Below are 19691 nucleotides of genomic sequence, written 5' to 3'. Positions count from 1 at the left end.
CCCTGCCTAAAGGTACTTGTACAGAAACAGCAGGAGGCAGAGCTATTCCAGCTCTTAAGGCTACTTAAATGGAGAGCTTGGGAATAGACAAGCGTGGAAAGCCTGTATCTGACATTAGAATTGTATGATTAGTTAAGTGTGCAAAGTAGGTGAAACTACATAAATGTTCATTCAAAATACTTAGTTTGCCCTGTTAAGACATGGTTTATTTGTGCACCAAGTCATTCTTTCCCCATGAAAGCATTGTAACAGACTACATTTATTACCATAAACCAGTGTCAAAGCAGTCATGTACATATTTACACCAGGTAGGTTGCTGGGTTCATCTTACAAGTATGCCTTCAAAGAAAAGAAAAAACAAATCAAAGTTAAAATATACCAATAAACCATTTGCCCAAAATGTCAGGAGTACATCACCCAAGATAAGTAAATTCCACAATTTCATTATAGGTTGACTATGCAACAATAGGGTATAAGCTAGTATTTATTCAAAAATAAATAAAAACTTGAAGACATTGGCAGTGTTCTGTAGGCACAAAGTGGAAAAAAATTGAAACTGGGAGGTAGTATTTGAAATAAGCCAAGACATCCACTTATTGTACATGTCAATGCAWTTTCCACATTTTGGGCCTACTAAACAAAACCCTGACATGGAGGGGAAGGCATCACCACACACTGTACAACGAGGTCATAAAACATGGCAGTAATGTTAAAAGAGCATCCAATAGGATACAAATCTGGTGCGGCATGGACCAACAAACATTCAGTAGGAACGTGTAACATCTAGTAGTGCCTTGCACAGATCACGTCATCAAATAGGCTGGTGAGGGAATAAAAGCATGCCACTTCCAGCATAGACACAGCAAAGCTTCGTCAGAGTAGTATCAAAAAGCAGAATGTCAAAAAAGCAACGATATTAAATACACAGATAAGAACTTTGGAAGGTATAAAACATCAAACTCCAGATTTTTAAAAGATGAGGGGATACTATTTTCAAGTGGGGCCAGCGAATGGCTTGATAAGATTAGCCAACACCTCATCACGAAATAGAGAATTGCCTGTCGTAATCTTAATTGTAATAATATTCAAAAAAAAAAAAAAAAAGTAATAAGTAGACAAACCAGTGAATTTACCACCATGACCACTAACATGTTACCTCTGTTGGTTATTGGCTAGACTTGTGCATGGGGCTCATGACTTTCCAGTCATCACTGTTGATGCTAGTATGGTGGTTTGCACTGACCGTGCTATAACCATTGGGGTACTCATGGTGGGTCACAGCTGGGGGCAGGGGCCAGATGCCCGGGGGCCTTGCAGGGGGCTGGGGGGGAGAGGATGGCTGAGGATACCCAACAGCATAGTAAGGCAGGTTCTGTTGAGAACGCTTCCTTAACATGGTCTCTCGAAACTGTTGAGCAATGGTGTGGTCCTGGATCTGTGCTTGGGATTCGCCCTGAAACTAAAAAACAAAACAGATGGTGGTTAATATCAATAAAGGTCAAAAGCACAGCTGTGCGTAGTGATGTATCATCCTGCCTTTAAGACATTGTCCAGACTAGGGACAGGTCTCCATTGTGGACGAGCCACTCTATGTCCAAGCCTATTGCCACTCTGTTACTGACCAACAGGATATACAAGCCAGACAACTGGTTGAGCAATATATACGATAAATGTAGTATTGCAAAACATAGTCAAATGCCTTAATTGGGTAAGGATAATGTCTATTGGACAGGGTTACAGAGCACTCACTCCCTGCAGTGTTGGCAGAAAGTAGTTGTTTGTGGTTTTCACCCAACTCCTGTTTCCCCTGAAAAACAGATGTGGGGACACTGCTCAGGCATCTTGATTCACCTGCTACATTAAGTTAGAGCACTACAATTGTGCTCACCTGAGGGCGCTGTGGCATGTTGGGGTAGCCAGGGTTGGGGTACCCAAGTGATGCCCAGCTATCGTCTTTTTGGTGCCTCTTCAGTTTCATCCTGCGATTCTGGAACCATGTTTTTACCTGGAAGAAAACATTTGGCAACAGAAACAAATACCAGCTATGATTTGATACATTTGTGAAGTGCCGGTTGTTCTTAACACAGTAAGTAGCCTAAACGCACCTGTTTGTAAGTAAGCCCAGTCAGTCCAGCCAGGGTCTTCATCTCAGCAGGGGTGAGGTACTTCTGCATGTTAAACCTATGAGTAAGGGCATCCATTTGGCCTGTTGAGAAAGTAATTCGAGCTTTTTGTTTGGGGATATTCTTGTCCACTTTCTCTGGGGAAGAAGGGGGCAATGACTGCAGGGTGCAGTCCTCACTCCCCATAACTTGTAGACTTTTAAACTCCTCTGGATGAGAACTGGAGACATTCTCACTGCTATTTGGGCTTCCACTGGCTGTCTCCAACTCGCTTCTCACCCAGGTGGTATGGTTGGCTTGAGGATTGTACTCTTCTCGGTCGTTCGACGAACTCAAAGAATCTGAGTGAAGAAAGGAGAAAAGTATGTAACACTTACTGGTATGTGAAGTCAGTTTTTTTGCTTGGATTACTTCTCATGTGCAAACGTGGTTGTGCCATTGTCTAAGCAATCTGACCAAGAGTAAACACTTGCGCCAGTGGGCACTTTTAGCGGTTCATAACAAATAACCAGTAAGATGGCGTTGGATATACAAACACACATGTGCTTCGTTTGAGAGGGAGATCGTCACTTTAGCCCGAGACCCATCAAGTACAGTGTAATAACTACCACTATGTCTGCGATACCGTCGGTTACATAGACAAACTAGTTACCTAGAGTACAGTAGGACGAATTTACACGGATAGAGACTTACTCGGCGATTACCTAGCACAAAACAAGAACTTGCTAATGTTGGCTACATACTTGTAGCAGTAACGTGGATAGTTATTTACCTGGTGAGGTGTGGGTCTCTGAGTCGCTCTGAGTGTCGCTACTTGGCCGCTCGGTCTCCGTTTGCGGATCATGCGGAGCCCGGTTGTTGGAAATGAATAGGCGGCCACTCTGGGTATGGCAGTGAGGGTCACCAAGACATACCACAGAACCCGGGTATTGGCCATTGCTCGTGCCAGCATTGTTTTGTTCGGGACTCCAGGATAGTGATTGATGCTGTGGCGGCGCTTGCGAGTAGTAGCTGGCGCTGACCCCAGGGTTGTATGTGGCCTCTGTCCAGCTGGAGAAGTTAGGATGATTTTGTTCAGCCCCTGGTTGGTACACGAGACCATAGGCAAAAGCGTGGTAGGATGGGTTGAAGCTCACTGGTACCTTCCAGTCTGCCATATTTTTCACTAACGTTAATAGGCCTATGTGAACAAGAAACGTCCAAACAAATTGTCACACAGTTTCCTAAAGATCGAAAACTCCGAAACCACCCTTCCAGAAGTTCGAAAGTTTCTTGGTGTGCTGTTTATAGGTGAATGTATGTGGGTGTGGGTCAAGGTCGAAGCCAATCAGTCTTCCATTCAGATATCTTGGCAGTGAGGCCGCGCCCCTGGAAGCGTCCATTCATTATTTCCATTATACACACATTTTGAACTAAATAGTAATTTGTACAAGCAAAATAGTTTTGACAGAAATATGCTAAAAAGTATTTGACAGAAACAATTTAATGAATGGTTGATTTATTTTGGTGCAATTTATTCCTCTTTATCGAATATCCATAAAACGATCACCATTTAGATTTTAAAAGATTAAACTAGCTATTTGCAGAGTGCACACTTAATAGCTAGTTATTTATAATATCATTGCCAGTGCCACTGTGAGTTCCCATATTTGATTGATAAGTTTGATCCATTCTTCACCTTTAAAAGACTACATTTGATTAAATGTGGTAATGAAGTTTAATGGTTAGGGTGTTGTGCTCAGTCTGCTTATCTCATATTTTAATTTAAATAGACCCATAACGTTTTAAGACATTTTTATTGTCAACTCTTGAATTGAACCACTGGGCACACACTGGTTGAATCCACATTGTTTTCACTTCATTTCAATTAAATCACGTTTAACCAACGTGGAATATATGTTGAATTAATGTCTGTGCCCAGTGGGTTATCACTATAATTGACATATCTATCAATCATAGTGGCATAGCCTATCACTTATATGTATGCCTAATTTATTCACATGTCAAACATGTTTATCTCTCATTGGATCAGAATGTTCATTTCCTCACATCTCTGTCATAAAGTGTCTCTTCAGATATGTCCCATTGTTGTTCAGGTACCCTCGGGGTAGTACTGATTTTAACAGTTTTTCAACCAAGTTAACAGTTGTCTAACCAAGGATTGCATTATTCTTGAATTGTGGAGAGAAACAAAACATTTTTAGCGATGGTGGTGGCTGTGAGTGGTATAAATATATAGATTCCTTTTACCTACAAAAATGTGTTTAGCAATGGTGGCCTAAATGTCTGTGAGTGGTAGAAATATGTGTATTAATTTAACCTCCAGAAATTGAATTAAATTCAAACATTGCAATGGACAAGAATGTAGTAAATAGCCTAAAGACTATGCTTTTACTTTACTTTTAACTCTATGTTTTTGTCCAGACTTAGATAACTGTCAGGGGGCAACTCATCTTGGTTAGATGTGATTATCACTCCATGATTTTATCTATAGGGATTGTAATATGTCTTTGTTGTTTGGTTTAAAAGTGCAAATTGAAACCCCCATCTACATGTCTCTCACAGCATGTTGTTGATCATGCTGTTAGAACACCTCAAATACAAAGGTGATCACTGATTACTTTGTACTTGAGCCTTTTACCCTCCTCAGATACAATTTGTGCACAATGGCTGGACATGTAAATGCCGTGTATGGTCAACCCCGGTAGCAAAACTTTCACAAACTGGCACAAACTGTCCCAACTATTACCATTCAAATGCGTGTTTGTTGTCCACCTCCTTGGCTGCATTGACATTTAAATTATTCAGTTAGTGGTGAAAATATGTGATAATGTTGTGCCTATGGGACTATTAGCATAGCTACTGATCTTTACCTGGGGGGATACTGTAGCTAAGACAGTATCCTAAATGCGATTTTATTCTAAATACTAGGCCTATTTGTACACTAAATGCATTTTGTATCTTTTGTAGATGCACAGAAAAATGTACATGCTTGGACACGTGTATGTAGGGGCTCCCGAGTGGCGCAGCGGTCAGACACAAACACCATGGTTCAATTCCAGGCTGTATCACAACCGGCCGTGATTGGGTGTCCCATATGGCGCACACAATTGGCCAAGGGTCGTCCGGGTTTGGCCAGTGTAGGCCGTCATTGTAAATAAGAAAGGCTAAGTTAAGATATATATATATGTTATGGCATACGTGAGTGTGTAGACTATATTCGTGGACAGTTCTTTATTTGTTTGTAAAAAAAATTATCGTTTTGTTTTACCTCATCAATGAAGGGAGAAATACGTATTATAGTACAGTATATAACGTTTTATAACTATCTTAGGAAATAAATAGCCAATTTCAATGAATTGTTCTTTGAATTAAGGTCTACATCATAATTATGTTTAGACTGTGGCACCAAATATTATTCTAGATAAACCTTTACATAAGAATTTGTTTAATTTTTAATAAGAAAGTGAGTTGTCCACCTTGATGCCCGTGAAAATAACATTTTATGATGCCTGTGAAAACAAAATATAGGAACAGGAAGATCAGTCAGGCAAGTTGTTTTTTCGTTAATCGATGTCTTTAGTGTCAGTGTGGGACGAGGTACTCCTGCCTTTGTTGCCTAAAGAAGGTGCAAATTGTCACCTATACTACTATGCATGTCAATTGAGACATTTTCAACTACAACAACGTTTTTGCAACTTCAAAACGTTCATAATTAGTCATGCAAATAGTAGTTGTGCTGTCCGCTCACTAACAATAACTGATCAGGGTTTACCCTCCGTCCAAAAGCAGGCGCTGTACATTTGTGAAGCATGTGTTTATGTGTATTTCAATGTGGTCCCTTTAACAACGCGGTTCACGTGGAACTCCCAGGGTTCTGTCCTTGGTTCTAATGTCTATGGTTCTGTCCCGCGTGGTGACTTGATGGAACGAACCAGACTAGGAGCGACACTCAAATCTCAACCGCCGCCGATTTGGGTTAGTAAACCGGTGTAATTATTTTTAACCATAAATATTTTGATGCGCTAGTTAGCAAAGTTGCTAACTAGCTAGAGAATKTATCACATTAGTCAAGTTAGTTCACTGTTTAGCCCTGTGAAGGGCCAAATTTTAGCACATAATTTTGAATAATACCATCAACTCTCAGAAACACAGATTTTCGGAAGAGCCAAGATGTCTGGGGAACTAGAACAGATTCTCTTACAACTCACGCAGCCTGACAATGCGATTATTCAGCAGGTAATGATTCCTTACTGAACCTATAAATGTGGGATTTACCCTGACATGCTTTGATAACAAGCACCGGTAACTAACGTTAGCTAGTTAACTAACTAAGCTAACTGTTAATCAAAATGGACACCTGTTGCTAGCCAAATTATGTCACGTCACGAACCAGTGTGGCTAACTGACTGTATTCAAACGCAATCTTAGTCACTTCATTAAACTTGACAGTTCGCTGACGTTTAAGCTGCCTGCGTGGCTAGCTTTCTTTATTCCAGTCAGTATTTACCATATCCAACATTTTTCTCCACCCTACAGGCCACCGCCCAGTTGAAGCTGGCTTTTAAAGACCCAGCCATAATCCCAGCGTTGTGTGCCGTCATGACTGGGTCCCAGAACCCACAGGTATGTAACTAGGTTACATATTAGTTAGACAAACACCTATCATCAGTGTGATAGATAGTGTCTTGAGAAAGTATTCATACCCCTTGACTTATTTAGCATTTTGTTGATAAAGCCTGAATTCAAAACAGAATAGATTTTGTGAATATATTTTTTTCTCACCAATCTACACACAATAACCTATAATGACAAAGTGAATAAAAAAAAAAAAATGTTAGCAAATGTATTGAAAATCAAATACAGAAATATCTAATTTACATAAGTATTCACACCCCTGAGTCAATACTTTGTAGAAGTACCTTTGTCAGCGAATACAGCTGTGAGTCTTTCTGCGTAAGTCTCTAAGAGCTTTCCACACCTGGAGTGTGTAACATTTGCCCATTATTCTTTAAAAAATTATTGAAGCTCTGTCAAATTGGTTGTTGATCATTGCTAGACAACCATTTTCAGATCCACCACTATGCTTGAAAATATGGAGAGTGGTATCAATGTCTTAAGTTTTAGTGTGGGACGAGGTACTCTTTCGATATTCCCCAAACATAACACTTTGTATTTAGAACAAACTTTATTTTATTTTTATATATTGCTTTAGTGCCTTGTTGCAAACAGGATGCATATTTTGGATTATTTTATTATGTAGAGGCTTCCTTTTCACTCTGTCAATTAGGTTAGTATTGTGGAGTAACTGCAATGTTGTTGACCCATCCTAAGTTATCTGCTATCACAGTCATTAAACTCTGTAACTGTTTTAAAGTCACCATTTGCTTCATGGTGAAAAATCTGAGCGGGTTCCTTCCTCTCCGGCAACTGAGCTAGGAATGACGCCTGTGTCTTTGTAGTGACTGGTTGTAAGTGTAATTAATAACTCTAAAGTGTGATTCACAACTTCACCATGCTCAATAGGTGCCCTTCTTTGCGAAGCATTGGAAAACCTCCCCGATCTTTGTGGTTGAATCTGTGTGAAATTGTATGTGTAGGGTACAGAGATGAGGTAGTCATTGCACACAGTGAGTCCATGCAACTTATTATGTGACTTGTTAAGCACATTTTTACTACTGAACCTATTTAGGCTTGCCATAACAAAGGGGTTGAATATTTATTTTCTTTAAATAATTTGTAAAAACGTATTCTACTTTGACATTATGGGGTATTGTGTGTAGGCCAGTGACATTTTTTTATTTTAAATTTGATACATTTTAAATTCATGCTCTAACACAACAAAATGTGGAAAAAGTCAAGGGTAGTGAATACTTTCTGAAGGTATGTGTAACCCAGGGGTTTGCATGCCCTACTCGGTTCTATGTGTTCTATTTGTACGGCTTATTGCCGGCTCTCATCAGTGCATTCATTGTTTTTCTACCCTCCCTTCAGATCCGCCAGTCAGCTGCAGTGATGTTGCGGATGAGAGTAAAGAAGCATTGGAAGAAGATTAGCCTTGATCACAGAGAGAGGTTGGCTGCCCTTTGTCTAATTCCCCCACAATCAGCCATATCTCAGTCTTCTGTATTGGACTGTTGAATGAATTCCCATTGAGCTTTATTTGTTATACGTTTCCATTGTATTTTTTTCTTTTTTCTTTGTTGCTTCTTAGTCTGAAAGCAGTGGTACTACAAGCTTTTCAGCAGGAGACAGAGTAAGTATCTTTTGTCCTTTACATAAAAACAGTCACATAGCTTTTGAGGTGGAAAACTAGGCATATCCTACTAGAATATCAATGGGTTATAATACAGATTTATAGCTACAACCTATCTGACCATAACCACTAACCCATCCAACACACCAATTAAACTTGTTAAATCTGAATTTGACAATAACCCTCCTCTGTTTCCAAGACACACAGTGCGCCACTCCCTCTCACAGCTCAGTGCAGTGATGGTCAAACACGAGACACCAGACCGCTGGCCTGCTCTATTCACACTCCTCAACCAGTCCACCAAGAGCAACAACCCAACGGACAGACAGGTATCAGCTTCTATAGACAGAACTAAAACACAGTGATGTATTTGTTGTACATGAACAAAGAGAGGTTTTGCAGTATGTGGCTTTGATTTGAGCTCTTGATGGTTGCTCACTGATTGGTCAGAATATGCATAGATCAAAATATTTTGAATACATTCTATGTATCTTAGGTACCCTCAGTCAATCACTAAAATACCCTTGTCTCTCTCAGGTGGGTCTACTCTTGCTCAGCAAAGTGGTGGAGTCCAACCCAGAGCCCTTCAAGCCCCATTACCGCCAACTGCTGCAGCTGTTTGGCACCGTGCTGCAAGACCTGGACAACCCCACAGCTATGTACTACTGCATCCTCACCCTCACTGCTATGACTGCCTACACTGGCACAGAGGAGATGGTGAGGCCAGAATCAATCTATTTTATGCCTTTTTGGAGTGAACAGAAATGTAGTCTACCATCATCCTTCATTGCTGTGTTGAAATTAAATGTCCTGTGTCTTTCAGAACCTCATGCGCTCCCTCATCCCAAGACTGATCATTGCACTCAAACACCTAATCAAGGCAGACCAGGTAGGGTGTAGTTCAATATGTCAGCCCCCACTAGCACCACTGCTATATTGCACTGATGAGTCTTCAGGGATTACTATTAAATGGAGCTTCAAACACTATTGTCCCTTGATTGGAATGTTTCTATGTGTTGACCAGGGTCAGGCCAGTGATGCCATGGAGGTATTTGATGAGCTGATGGAGAGTGAGGTGTCCATCATTGTGCCACACATTGCTGAAATTGTCCATTTCTGCTTGGAGGTGAGGACAGAGCTTCTTCTACTTATATTTGTAATGACTTTTTGCTTACATTGAAGAGAATGTTGATGGGTTGTCTTGTTGACAGTGAAATGTGTGTATGTTCGTCTCAGGTCAGTGCAGACACCACCCTGACTGACTCCCTGCGTGTAAAGGCTCTGTCCTGCATCGCTTTTCTCATCCGACTCAAGAGCAAGGTAAAGCCACCCAGTTATAAATGGATGCTTTAGTCTATGGAGATGCACCCCGAGCACTGTGCCCTTTTATCCTTTTTGTCAGTTAAAATATGTGGAGCTTTTCAGTGATGTATTCTGTGCTCCCTGCCTCCTGCAGACGGTGCTAAAGCAGAAGCTGCTGAATCCCATCCTGCAGACAGTGTTCCCTGTGCTGAGTGCAGCGCCCCCACCTGGGGAGGAGGACCCAGAGGACGAGGAGAATGGCGACGAGGGCGACACCGACAACGAGAGTCCTAAACACTTTGCTGCTCAGGTCAACTTCCCTTGAGAAATAACCACACAAAGAACAGAAGGGGTGTATTTATTTATTTTTGTGCCTAAAAGATAATCTCTTTTCGTCTGCAGGTTATTGATACCATGGCTCTTCACATGCCCCCTGAGAAACTATTCCAGCAGCTGGTTAGTAAACACCCTCATTTGCTTTATATTAATGTTATAATTTGCCTTTCAGTCAGACACTTCATGATGTTATCTCTGTGCTGCAGCAGTATGTAGCCATCATTGTATTAGTAGCTGCAGTGTTTATAACTTGTAGTCATACTGAGTTGTACACACATTYCCATGCATAGAAGTACAAATAGTTTTATTATGTATGTATGTCTGACCCATGGCATGTCCATCAGATGCCCCTGATCCAGGTGTGCCTGGCCAGTGAGAACCCCTATGAGAGGAAGGCAGGCTTGATGTGTATGGCAGTGCTGGCTGAGGGCTGTGCCGACCACATACGGACCAAGTGAGTCAATGCTGCTTTCTCTTATTCAGTGGTTCTCTGTCCAAAAAACAGTTGATTTAATTTGTTACATTTGTCAATGTCCAGTCCTTTAGTGTGTTTTGGAGCTGAAATAATCCAGAGCAATGTTTTTCTGTCTTATTTTCTCTCATTCAAATGGAACTATTGTCTTTTTCCTGCTAATCCCACTGTCCATCTGTTCCTCTGTGTCAGGTTGCTGTCCTCCATGCTGCAGACGGTGTGCCAGAGTCTGTCAGACAATAACCAGGTAGTCCGCAGCGCCGGCCTCTTTGCCCTGGGACAGTTCTCAGAGCACCTGCAGCCCGAGGTCAGTAAGTACTGTACCGAGCTGATGCCACTTTTGCTGGGCTACATGTCGGCTCTGAACCAGGCCAAAATCGGACACATCACCAAGGCCTTCTACGCCCTGGAGAACTTCATGGAAAATCTGGGTGAGGATCCTCCCATTCACCTTTATCCTGATCCATACCCAACTGTCTTGCTATTATTTGGGGCGGCAGCGTAGCCTAGTGGTTAGAGCGTTGGACTAGTAACCGAAAGGTTGCAAGATCGAATCCCAGAGCTGACGAGGTGAAAATCTGTCGTTCTTCCCCTGAACAAGGCAGTTGCAACCACTAGGCCGTCATTGAAAATAAGAATTTGTTCTTAACTGACTTTTTTTTTAAATGGTTCCAGACCTTGGTTCAGAAACATGTGTATTTGTTATTTAAAATACTTTTTCTGTGTGTTTTGAAAGTAAGTACTTTATTTTAGTATTTTAATTACTTTATTTTTTTTTACAAGTAGCATTTCAAATTGTGTTAAAGTATTTTCCAATACGTATTTCAAACACTATTTTCAAATTCCTGGGTTAAATGTATTTGGGGTTTTTCAAATACTTGGCAGTGTATTTCCAAATGCATTCCAATATTCAACCCAAGTCTGTTTGGTTCTATTCTGGAGGATGCCAAAATGCTAAGCTGTTGCTAGGTAAACAAATGTTGAGCCTCTGACTCTCTTGCTCTCTAGTCTCTAGTCCTAGACTACTTTTAAGGTACTGATAATATAAGATTTGAATATGTCATTTGAGAGAAATAATCTTTTTAACCCCCTCTGTTCTGTGCTGATGTTTTCATGAACTGTTCCATCCTCTATCAGGTTCGGAGATTGAGCCCTACCTGCCCACCCTGATGGAGACCATGTTATCTGCCCTCAGCAACGCAGAGAACCTGAAGCTGAAAGAGCTGGCTGTCAGTGCCATAGGAGCTATAGGTAACACTGCAAAAGTCCATTTATGATTGAGCCTTTCAATAGAGCATGGTACAGCTCAATAATTTAGAATGGCTTCCGCTTGAGTCTTCCTTCATTCACATTTATCTGAAAGGACTGCTAAAGTCAAAAGTAGTCCCAGTTGCTTTGAAAAAATCTTTCAGGTCAKGGCAGATGGAAAGGACACAAGGAGAGGAGGCCACTTGAGACCATTGAGATGTATCAAGTGTCTATCTAGACTGGAATGTGTATCACTGTAACTGTATTAACCTTTCATCCCTTCTCTTCCTTTCAGCCAATGCAGCCAAAGAGAAGCTAGTTCCTTACTTCCCACCTGTTATTGAGAGTCTGAAGGGCTTCCTCACTGACACAAGGGACGAGATGAGGGCTCTGCAAACACAGGCTCTGGGTAGGCTAACTATCTCTAAGCCTTAGTCAGTTTGACGTTGTCATCCAGCAGACGCTTGTAGTCCATGCTATTGACAGTTTACAGCTGATCTGACTTGCGTCATAGAGATTATTTTAACCCAAGTYTAGATGATGAATGGGGTTTCCTTTGTTCTGTCAGATACTCTGTCAGTGCTGGCCCGCACCATAGGCAAGGATGTGTTCAGCCCCCTGGCTGCAGAGTGTGTTCAGCTGGGACTCAACCTCACCAATGCCATCGACGACCCCGACCTGCGGCGCTGCACGTATGTAGTGTGTGTCTGAGATGCTCCCACTCTAATAGAAGTCCTGCCAGCCTGTTGGGTTTGGCGTTCAGAGTGCATGACTGTTTTCTGACTTTTTGATGACTTTGTATTGAACCCATGTGCTTCTCCTCCCCCCTCAATCCTTCTCTGTCTCTTTCTGTGTACAGGTACAGTCTGTTCTCGGCCGTGTCCACAGTGAGTCCAGACTGTCTGAGCCCCCACCTCACAGCTATCACCACCATCATGCTGTTGTCCCTCAAGTCCACAGAGGGAGTCACGGTCAGTCTGACAGACACTGTGCTATAACTCCTATTCACATTCTCTTACACCATTGAGAAATTGCTAAAAATATAGTTTACATAGTTTAAACATTATTTTTTTCATCCTTAGGCTCACCTTGAGGAGGACAAGACTTTTGTCCTGCTGGATGACGATGATGATGACGATGCCGAGGGAGATGCCATTTTGGATGACGAGGGGGCCGACACCGTGGACCCAGACACAGCCGGGTACGTTTCTCATCTGATTATCTTTCATTTTATGACCTTTGATGTGTTTTTTTTGTGGGGCAGGAGTAAAGACACAATGCAACCTTCAAAGCAGCTGACATAAAAGTAGTCAATTGAAACATGGAAGCCATTTTGTTTGTCAGGCTCGTGCCTAAAGAACTAGATGGAGGGGATTCCCTCTGTCCTTCTCCATTTTAATCTCTGTGCTCTCTTCATTCCCCAGGTTCAGTGTGGAAAACGCCTACATTGACGAGAAGGAGGACGCCTGTGATGCTCTGGGAGAGATTGCCTTCAACACCGGGTAAAGACTCAGGAGCAAAGAGTTATTTTGAGTGTTGCATGTCACAGACCATCTGGGTTCATTCTGCGTTGCATGGTATCTGCAGCTAGCCACTACTACGGTTGGCCCCTCTGTGCCTAGAGTCCTTGTAAATCCTAGAGTCCTTGTAAATCTGTTGATACAATCATCTCACTTCGCAGCAACTTTTCCTCATTTAACTTCCACTGTCTTCCAATAKGCAAATGGGAATGTGTTGTCCCTACAGTCACTGATGTCTCCTTATCCTTTTCACCCCTTCAGTGTCGCCTTCCAGCCCTTCCTGGAGTCCAGCTTTCAGCAGGTCTATGAGCTGCGTGATGTAAGTACTGTAGCACAGCTCATCCATCCTCCTCTCCCTCTGTATAATGGGTAGTTTGTATGTTGGTCAGCGTTGACTATCTCTGACCATGCGTTCCGTCCTCCCCTCAGTTCCCCCACGAGGACGTACGCAGGGCTGCCTTCGGGGCCATGGGCCAGTTCTGCCGAGCTCAACATAAAGTGTGGCAGGAGAATCCCACTGAGGCCAACCACCAGGGTAACTCGCTTTGGCTCTTTGAATTTCTGAAGCATCTTATGTGGTGCTATTATAGTTTTTCAAAGATAATTATTAAATGTATCAGATGAGATAATAGTTAAGACATTCATTCTGGGAATTAGCCAGGGTAATAATACAATTAAGCTTCCTTCCATCCGTCCCTCAGCCATGCAGAAGCTGCTGGGGGTGGTGCTTCCCAGCTTCTTGGAGGCGGTGCGCAGTGAGCGTGAGCGCCAGGTGGTGATGGGTGTGCTGGAGGCCATGAACGCCGTGCTGAAGGCCTGCCAGGGGGAAGCGCTGCAGAGCCCCGGGCGCCTGCAGGAGATCAGTCAGGCCATCCGAGATGTGCTCAAGAAGAGGGTGAGCTGACACAAACCAAGCCTGAGTGCTTTTCACAGACAGGATTTCCCCCAYTTATTAATTTAGGATATCTGATATTAGGATATGTGTTAGTGTGGATGTAGCTCTTTCCACTCACAGCCCCAGTCATCCCATATACGGGTTGAAAATGCCCCATTTTGTCATTGATCATCGCCTAAATTGGAACCCAGTGGCTGTACAGTAACATGCTATACTTGACGTCAGTACTGCACGCGACAAGAAGATGCCCCCATCCCTTCCGCTAATTGGGATACTTTTGCACATTTGTTGTCTGAGTGAGGGAAATGCTGTAAATCGAGAGGAGTCGGTGTTCTGACAAATGAAATGTTGAGGATTATAATAAATATGGCTTCAATGTCATACCAGCAAACCACACACCTATGAGTCCAAATGTGCATTTCACATTTCCATATTTGAAAATTGAATTTACATGATTAACATTTACGATGGCTATGTTTGATCCACAGTTACAAGGATGACATGCGTTATAGCCTGGGTTGTCCTGAACACAATGAGCCTATGTTTGTCGTATTGTGAAGAACATTTACAGCGGAACATGCACTTGAATGCACTCATGAGTCCGATCTGTTTGTCTGAAGTGCCTTTTGTAAGCCTAACACTGTAAGATCATGTTGTATAACTTAGCTAGTCATGTTGGCAATAGAATAAGCTTWAAAATTATGCCAACCTGACCCAGATAGCGATTTATAATTAAATGTTTTTGGATTGCATACAGGGCCTAAAATGTACTATTTAAAAAAACTACCAGCCACTAAGATTTTTTACAAGCCAAAATATTTTTTAAGTCATAAGTGCTTTGAACTGACTTATGAACTGTGCACAGTTGGAGACACCAGTTAGACCACTCACTCAAACCCTGGGAATAGTTTTTTTTCTTATCTTGCACCTACTCCAAAATGTCAATGAATATTCTTATGTTACTGAATCTATCAGGAGTATTTTCTGACTTTGTTATTGACAAATGCTGTGAAAAGTACAGTAAATGTAAAATGCGCATAAAATAAAACGTCATGTTTACTTGTGTTAGGTAAACTGTTGTGTCCTCACTTTTTGTTATGATAATTTCCCTGTAATTTATCAGACCAAGTGTTCTCTTTCAATTGCTACCATGGTCATGCATATGCTTTTTACAGTTCTCCTGTTAAAAACATTTCAATTTGGCTCTATCCATATAGGCCAATTCCCACAAATATAAGGGGTTAAAGGGCATCGTAGCATAATAGGAAAAAACTGTGATAATCCTTTGACCCTCCCCTTACCCCTGTGTCTACAGACTGTCTGTCAGGACGGAGGAGGAGATGAGGCAGATGATGACGAGCAGCAGGTGGGGTTTCCTCTCTCTTTCGTCACACTCTCCAGCACTGGCAGGATCAGATGTACTTCCAAGTGTATGGTGCAAATGATATGACCATGTTGTGTGTTCTAGGCGGAGTATGATGCCATGCTCCAGGAGTTTGCAGGTGAGGGGATTCCTCTGCTGGCCTCCGCTGTACCAGCGGACACCTTCCAGCCCCATCTCAACGAGCTGCTGCCCCTCATCATGAACAAGGCTGTGAGTCAACCTACCACTAGACTGTTAGCATTGGGTTCAAATAAACCAAGTCATTTACTCCAGTTGACAATTGATCAATATAGAAATTAATAGACCTAATTCATTTTGTGTTGAAATTCTACCATTTCTTTCAACGAAAGTTKTTATTATTTTGTAAAAAATGTCAGCGTTAAGTACAGAGGCATACTGAAGGATAAACCTTTAGTTCCATGTGTATTGAATGAGGATGGATTTGTTCCTCAGAAATCGTCGTGCACGGTGGCTGACCGTTCCTTCTCCGTGGGCACGCTCGGTGAGATCCTGCAATCCCTGGTCAGTGTGTCCGGGGGAAGGGCCTGTGCTGGTAAACTGTCCAATCGGCTGCTGCCTGTGCTGGTGGCCGGGGTGAGAGATAGCGATAGTGAGGTTCGCAACAACAGCGTGTTTGGACTGGGAGCTCTGGCCCAGGCTGCTGGACCACTCGTCGCTCAGTATCCCTCTCAATAATGTGTGTGTGTGTGTGTGTGTGTGTGTGTGTGTGTGTTTTTTTCTATGTGGGTGTATGTGATTGTGTTTGAGCATTGTTAAAGACATGCTCCGGTACTTTGGCGACTAAGAACTACTGGCTAAAAAGTATACAAACGTACCGGAGAATCTCTTTTAACTCAATGTTATAGTTCACATGAGTAGCTAGGTACATTGACCAGCACTGACCATATGATTTAGATTCTATTACTGTAGTATTGGCCTGTCCAGCAGCCTAGGGTGTTTTCCTCAACTCCTGTTCCTCCCAGAGACTACCCCATGATGCTGTCCCTCTTCTCCAACCTGCTGTCCAAAGAACAGGACAGGAGGGTGATTGACAATCTGTGCGCTGCCCTCTGCAGGATGATCATGAGCCACATGGAGGGTGTCCCTCTGGAACAGGTACTGTCTGCATTTTCATGCATGGGATTTTATGCCGGGCCAATGCCTAACTCAAGGTGTTTGCATGACTCTGGAAGATTTGTGTGGAACTTTGAGTTGCTCTGATGGAACTTTGAGTTGCTCTGAGAATATCTGTGACCTGTGTCTATGGCCTTGTCTCCAATTCTTCAATGTCCAAAATGCTGTATATTAGATTTACAATGTGAGTTTGCCACAGGCTTATTGACGTACACAGCCGCACGAGTTGAAGAGCTGAGTGTCCTCAGTGATGCTGACATGGAGAACTCTTATCTCTCGGTCCTAGGTGTTCCCTGCCCTCCTGGCCTGCCTCCCTCTGAAGGAGGACATGGAGGAGAATAAGACTGTGTACAGCTGCCTGGCCATGCTCTACTCACAGAACCCTGCAATGGTATGTTCCCACTCATTTATTTAGCCTGTTTGGCTTTCTTAAACTGATCACATCATATGATACTTTATTGTCCATTTCCATGGAAATATGCACAGATCTAGAATTGATCTCAATGTGTAATTCCACAATGTTGGCTAGTAACTATGTCAAATACTCATCTGTATTTTAGTAGTAATAAGTGTTGTCTCCTTAGGTGGTGAGTCAAATTAAGCCAATAGTATCTGCTTCCAGCCACGTCCTGGGAACGAAGGACCTTGATCCAGGTAAGAGAACCTTAAATCGTGACAGGTTTCCTTTCCTCTTCGTGTAAGTTGTCATATGTAGATATAAAACGTTATGACAATGTTGGTTATCCAGAAACCCAGAACACCCTGGTCATGCTGCTCCGAGACGTCGCTCAGCGCCACTCCCAGAAATTTGAGGGTGCCGTGAGGTCACTTCCTGCCGAGCAAAAGATGAAGCTGACTGCGGCCGTCAGCCAATCGTAACACACCACACCAAGCAACTATTCCATTCTCCAGTGAAAGCCAGTGAAATTATACTTTTTTTGTTTACTAGATGACAAATGGGACAGTAGTTGGGTCATTCAAATTTGCCAAACTCCGGCACTTGATCCATTCTACTATTAGTAGTATTATAATTTTTCAGAGGTTGTTCCCAGTATTAACTTTTTTATTTATATTGCCTGTTTTTATTATTTTAATGATTTCATTTTGTGTGCGTCCACCTATATGTCTTTTTTTTTTCACTTGTTACCCTTGTTGTAACTGAGAGCCTCTTATCTATTTGCTGCTGTCCCCCTTTTGCCACAAATTTGATTAACTTCTGGCTGGGCTAGTATTGAGTATGAAGCAATGAACTGAACTCATGATAAATGCCTTTTTTTGCAGACTTGTCAGTGTCATGCAGTGTTCTTTGCCTTTCTCCTCACTCATCGTATGATCCCCCCCTTTTCCGGTTCCATTGTTTCTCTCTCAGCTCTCCCTTATTCAGAGAGCTCCCCATCGTGCTTAGTAAGGTGGTTTTGTGAATCGGGGCAAATCGGCCACAATGCACTCATCTGAACTCCAGTGTGGTGTGTGTTGCATAGTATCTCCAGTTCTTTCTTTATTCCCAAACTACAGGATTTTATATTTACTCATTATGAAAAGGCAGCATTTTTAAAATTTTATTTACATGACACAATTGGCATCATATGCTTTCTGGCAGATTCACTCAACACACTTGCTTAACAGCTTCTGCTGGATTCAGCAATCAAATCTTCTAACAGATCTTYCCATTTATAATTATTCTTTCATTCTATCAACAGTTCTTTCAGCCCACAATCAGTAACTACTAGTTACATCACCTACTCAAATCCATCTGGCATGTGCATATTACCGGCAATAGCTGGACAAACCTAAGTCTATTGAGTCTACGTAGATGCACTCCAGTCTACTTTTCACCTTATTTAACACCTGATTTACTTAACAAAAGGCACATCTCAATAGGTGGTCCAGATAAGTCATGACATAGCACAAAGTGGGGGGGGGGGGGCTGGCCCTTTCCTCTTGTTGCTCAAGCAAAGGGGAGGCCGGAGAAGAAACGACTTCCCATCAAACCAACTCCTTGAAGTTGGCAGTTGTCTTAAAACAACTATTTTGCTATAATTTTTTTTTTACCCATTAGTGTGTGTACTTTACTGTATTTATACTTGGGATATCACTTTTCAACAGTAAACGTTAAATCACTGGAGGACGTCTGATTCAACATCCAAGTGACTGATCCATTTTTAATTGCACTGTTGCTTTTGCCGGCGATTATCCCAAGTGTTCCCTCATCTTCATACTTGAGTAGAAGTAGATACCTTAATTGGAAATTACTCAAAAGTGAATGTCACCCAGTAAAATTCTACTAGTATAAAAGTATTTGGTTTTAAATATACTTAAGTATCAAAAGTAAATGTAATTGCCAAAATACTTAAGTATCAACAGTAAAAGTATAAATAATTTCAAATTGCTTATATTAAGTGAATCAGACCGCAAAATTATATATTTAAATTTACGGATAGCCCACTACAACACAATTTTTTTTAAATTTAAGCATTTGTGTTTAATTAGTCCACCAGGTCAGAGGCAGTAGGGATGCCCATGGATGTTCTCTAAGTGTGTGAATTGGGCCGTTTTCTTGTCCTGCTAAGCATTCAAAATGTAAAAATACTTTTGGGTGTCAGGGAAAATGTATGGAGTAAAAAGTACATTTATTTTCTATAGGAATGTAGTGAAGTATGTTGTCAAAAATATGAATAGTTAAGTACAGATACCCCCCAAAAACTACTTAAGTAGTTCTTGAAAGTACTTTATGAATCATACCTGTATTGATCGGTCAGTGTTTCAAGGTGAATGTATTGTAGGTCAAAACTTGCAACAAAATACAAAGACTGCACTTAAAGAATGTTCAAAATAATTTCCCTGGTGTGTGTGAACGCCTAGCGATCCTATTTACATACCAAATTGACGAGCTTAAGAGCTAACTCTTTCTGAAGGGTCAAAAGGGCATGTTACCACACATTTAATCTCAAAATGTCCTTTTTTATTTTTTAAACATAGCTCATTTGTTATATATGCAGTGACTTTGGCTGACCTCTTGTA

The 19691-nt window shown here is 41.8% G+C and overlaps 2 protein-coding genes across 3 annotated transcripts; one reads left to right on the top strand and one right to left on the bottom strand.

Annotated features, from left to right (window-relative positions):
• Positions 1–184: 184 nt before the first annotated feature.
• Positions 185–3420, bottom strand: LOC111953270 (homeobox protein Hox-C3a-like). Of its 2 annotated transcripts, XM_023972435.2 has the most exons (5): positions 2896–3420; positions 2106–2464; positions 1889–2005; positions 1750–1807; positions 185–1459 (listed from the first exon to the last, which is right to left on the bottom strand). In XM_023972435.2, the coding sequence occupies exons 1-5, from the start codon at positions 3278–3280 to the stop codon at positions 1266–1268; spliced, it is 1113 nt and encodes a 370-aa protein (XP_023828203.1). In that variant the 5' UTR covers positions 3281–3420; the 3' UTR covers positions 185–1265. The 2 variants fall into 2 exon arrangements, with proteins under 2 accessions (XP_023828203.1, XP_023828202.1); XM_023972434.2 differs by lacking the exon at positions 1750–1807 and having other exon boundaries at positions 2896–3418.
• Positions 3421–5953: 2533 nt separating this feature from the next.
• LOC111953492 (importin-4) lies at positions 5954–17952 on the top strand. The gene is made up of 30 exons (XM_023972796.2): positions 5954–6101; positions 6271–6362; positions 6663–6749; positions 8118–8197; positions 8338–8379; positions 8579–8708; positions 8917–9096; positions 9203–9268; positions 9404–9505; positions 9616–9699; positions 9836–9991; positions 10084–10137; positions 10362–10471; positions 10682–10920; positions 11627–11740; positions 12033–12146; positions 12306–12429; positions 12597–12708; positions 12820–12938; positions 13162–13239; positions 13519–13576; positions 13687–13792; positions 13959–14152; positions 15468–15518; positions 15621–15746; positions 15990–16216; positions 16520–16652; positions 16957–17061; positions 17255–17324; positions 17419–17952. The coding sequence occupies exons 2-30, from the start codon at positions 6297–6299 to the stop codon at positions 17547–17549; spliced, it is 3258 nt and encodes a 1085-aa protein (XP_023828564.1). The 5' UTR covers positions 5954–6101; positions 6271–6296; the 3' UTR covers positions 17550–17952.
• The last annotated feature ends 1739 nt before the right edge of the window (positions 17953–19691 follow it).

This window comes from Salvelinus sp. IW2-2015, linkage group LG27 (assembly GCF_002910315.2).
Source record: "Salvelinus sp. IW2-2015 linkage group LG27, ASM291031v2, whole genome shotgun sequence".
Classification (NCBI taxonomy): domain Eukaryota; kingdom Metazoa; phylum Chordata; class Actinopteri; order Salmoniformes; family Salmonidae; genus Salvelinus; species Salvelinus sp. IW2-2015.
The sequence above is the reverse complement of the archived record's forward strand: the minus strand, read 5'-3'. Positions and strand labels throughout refer to the sequence as shown.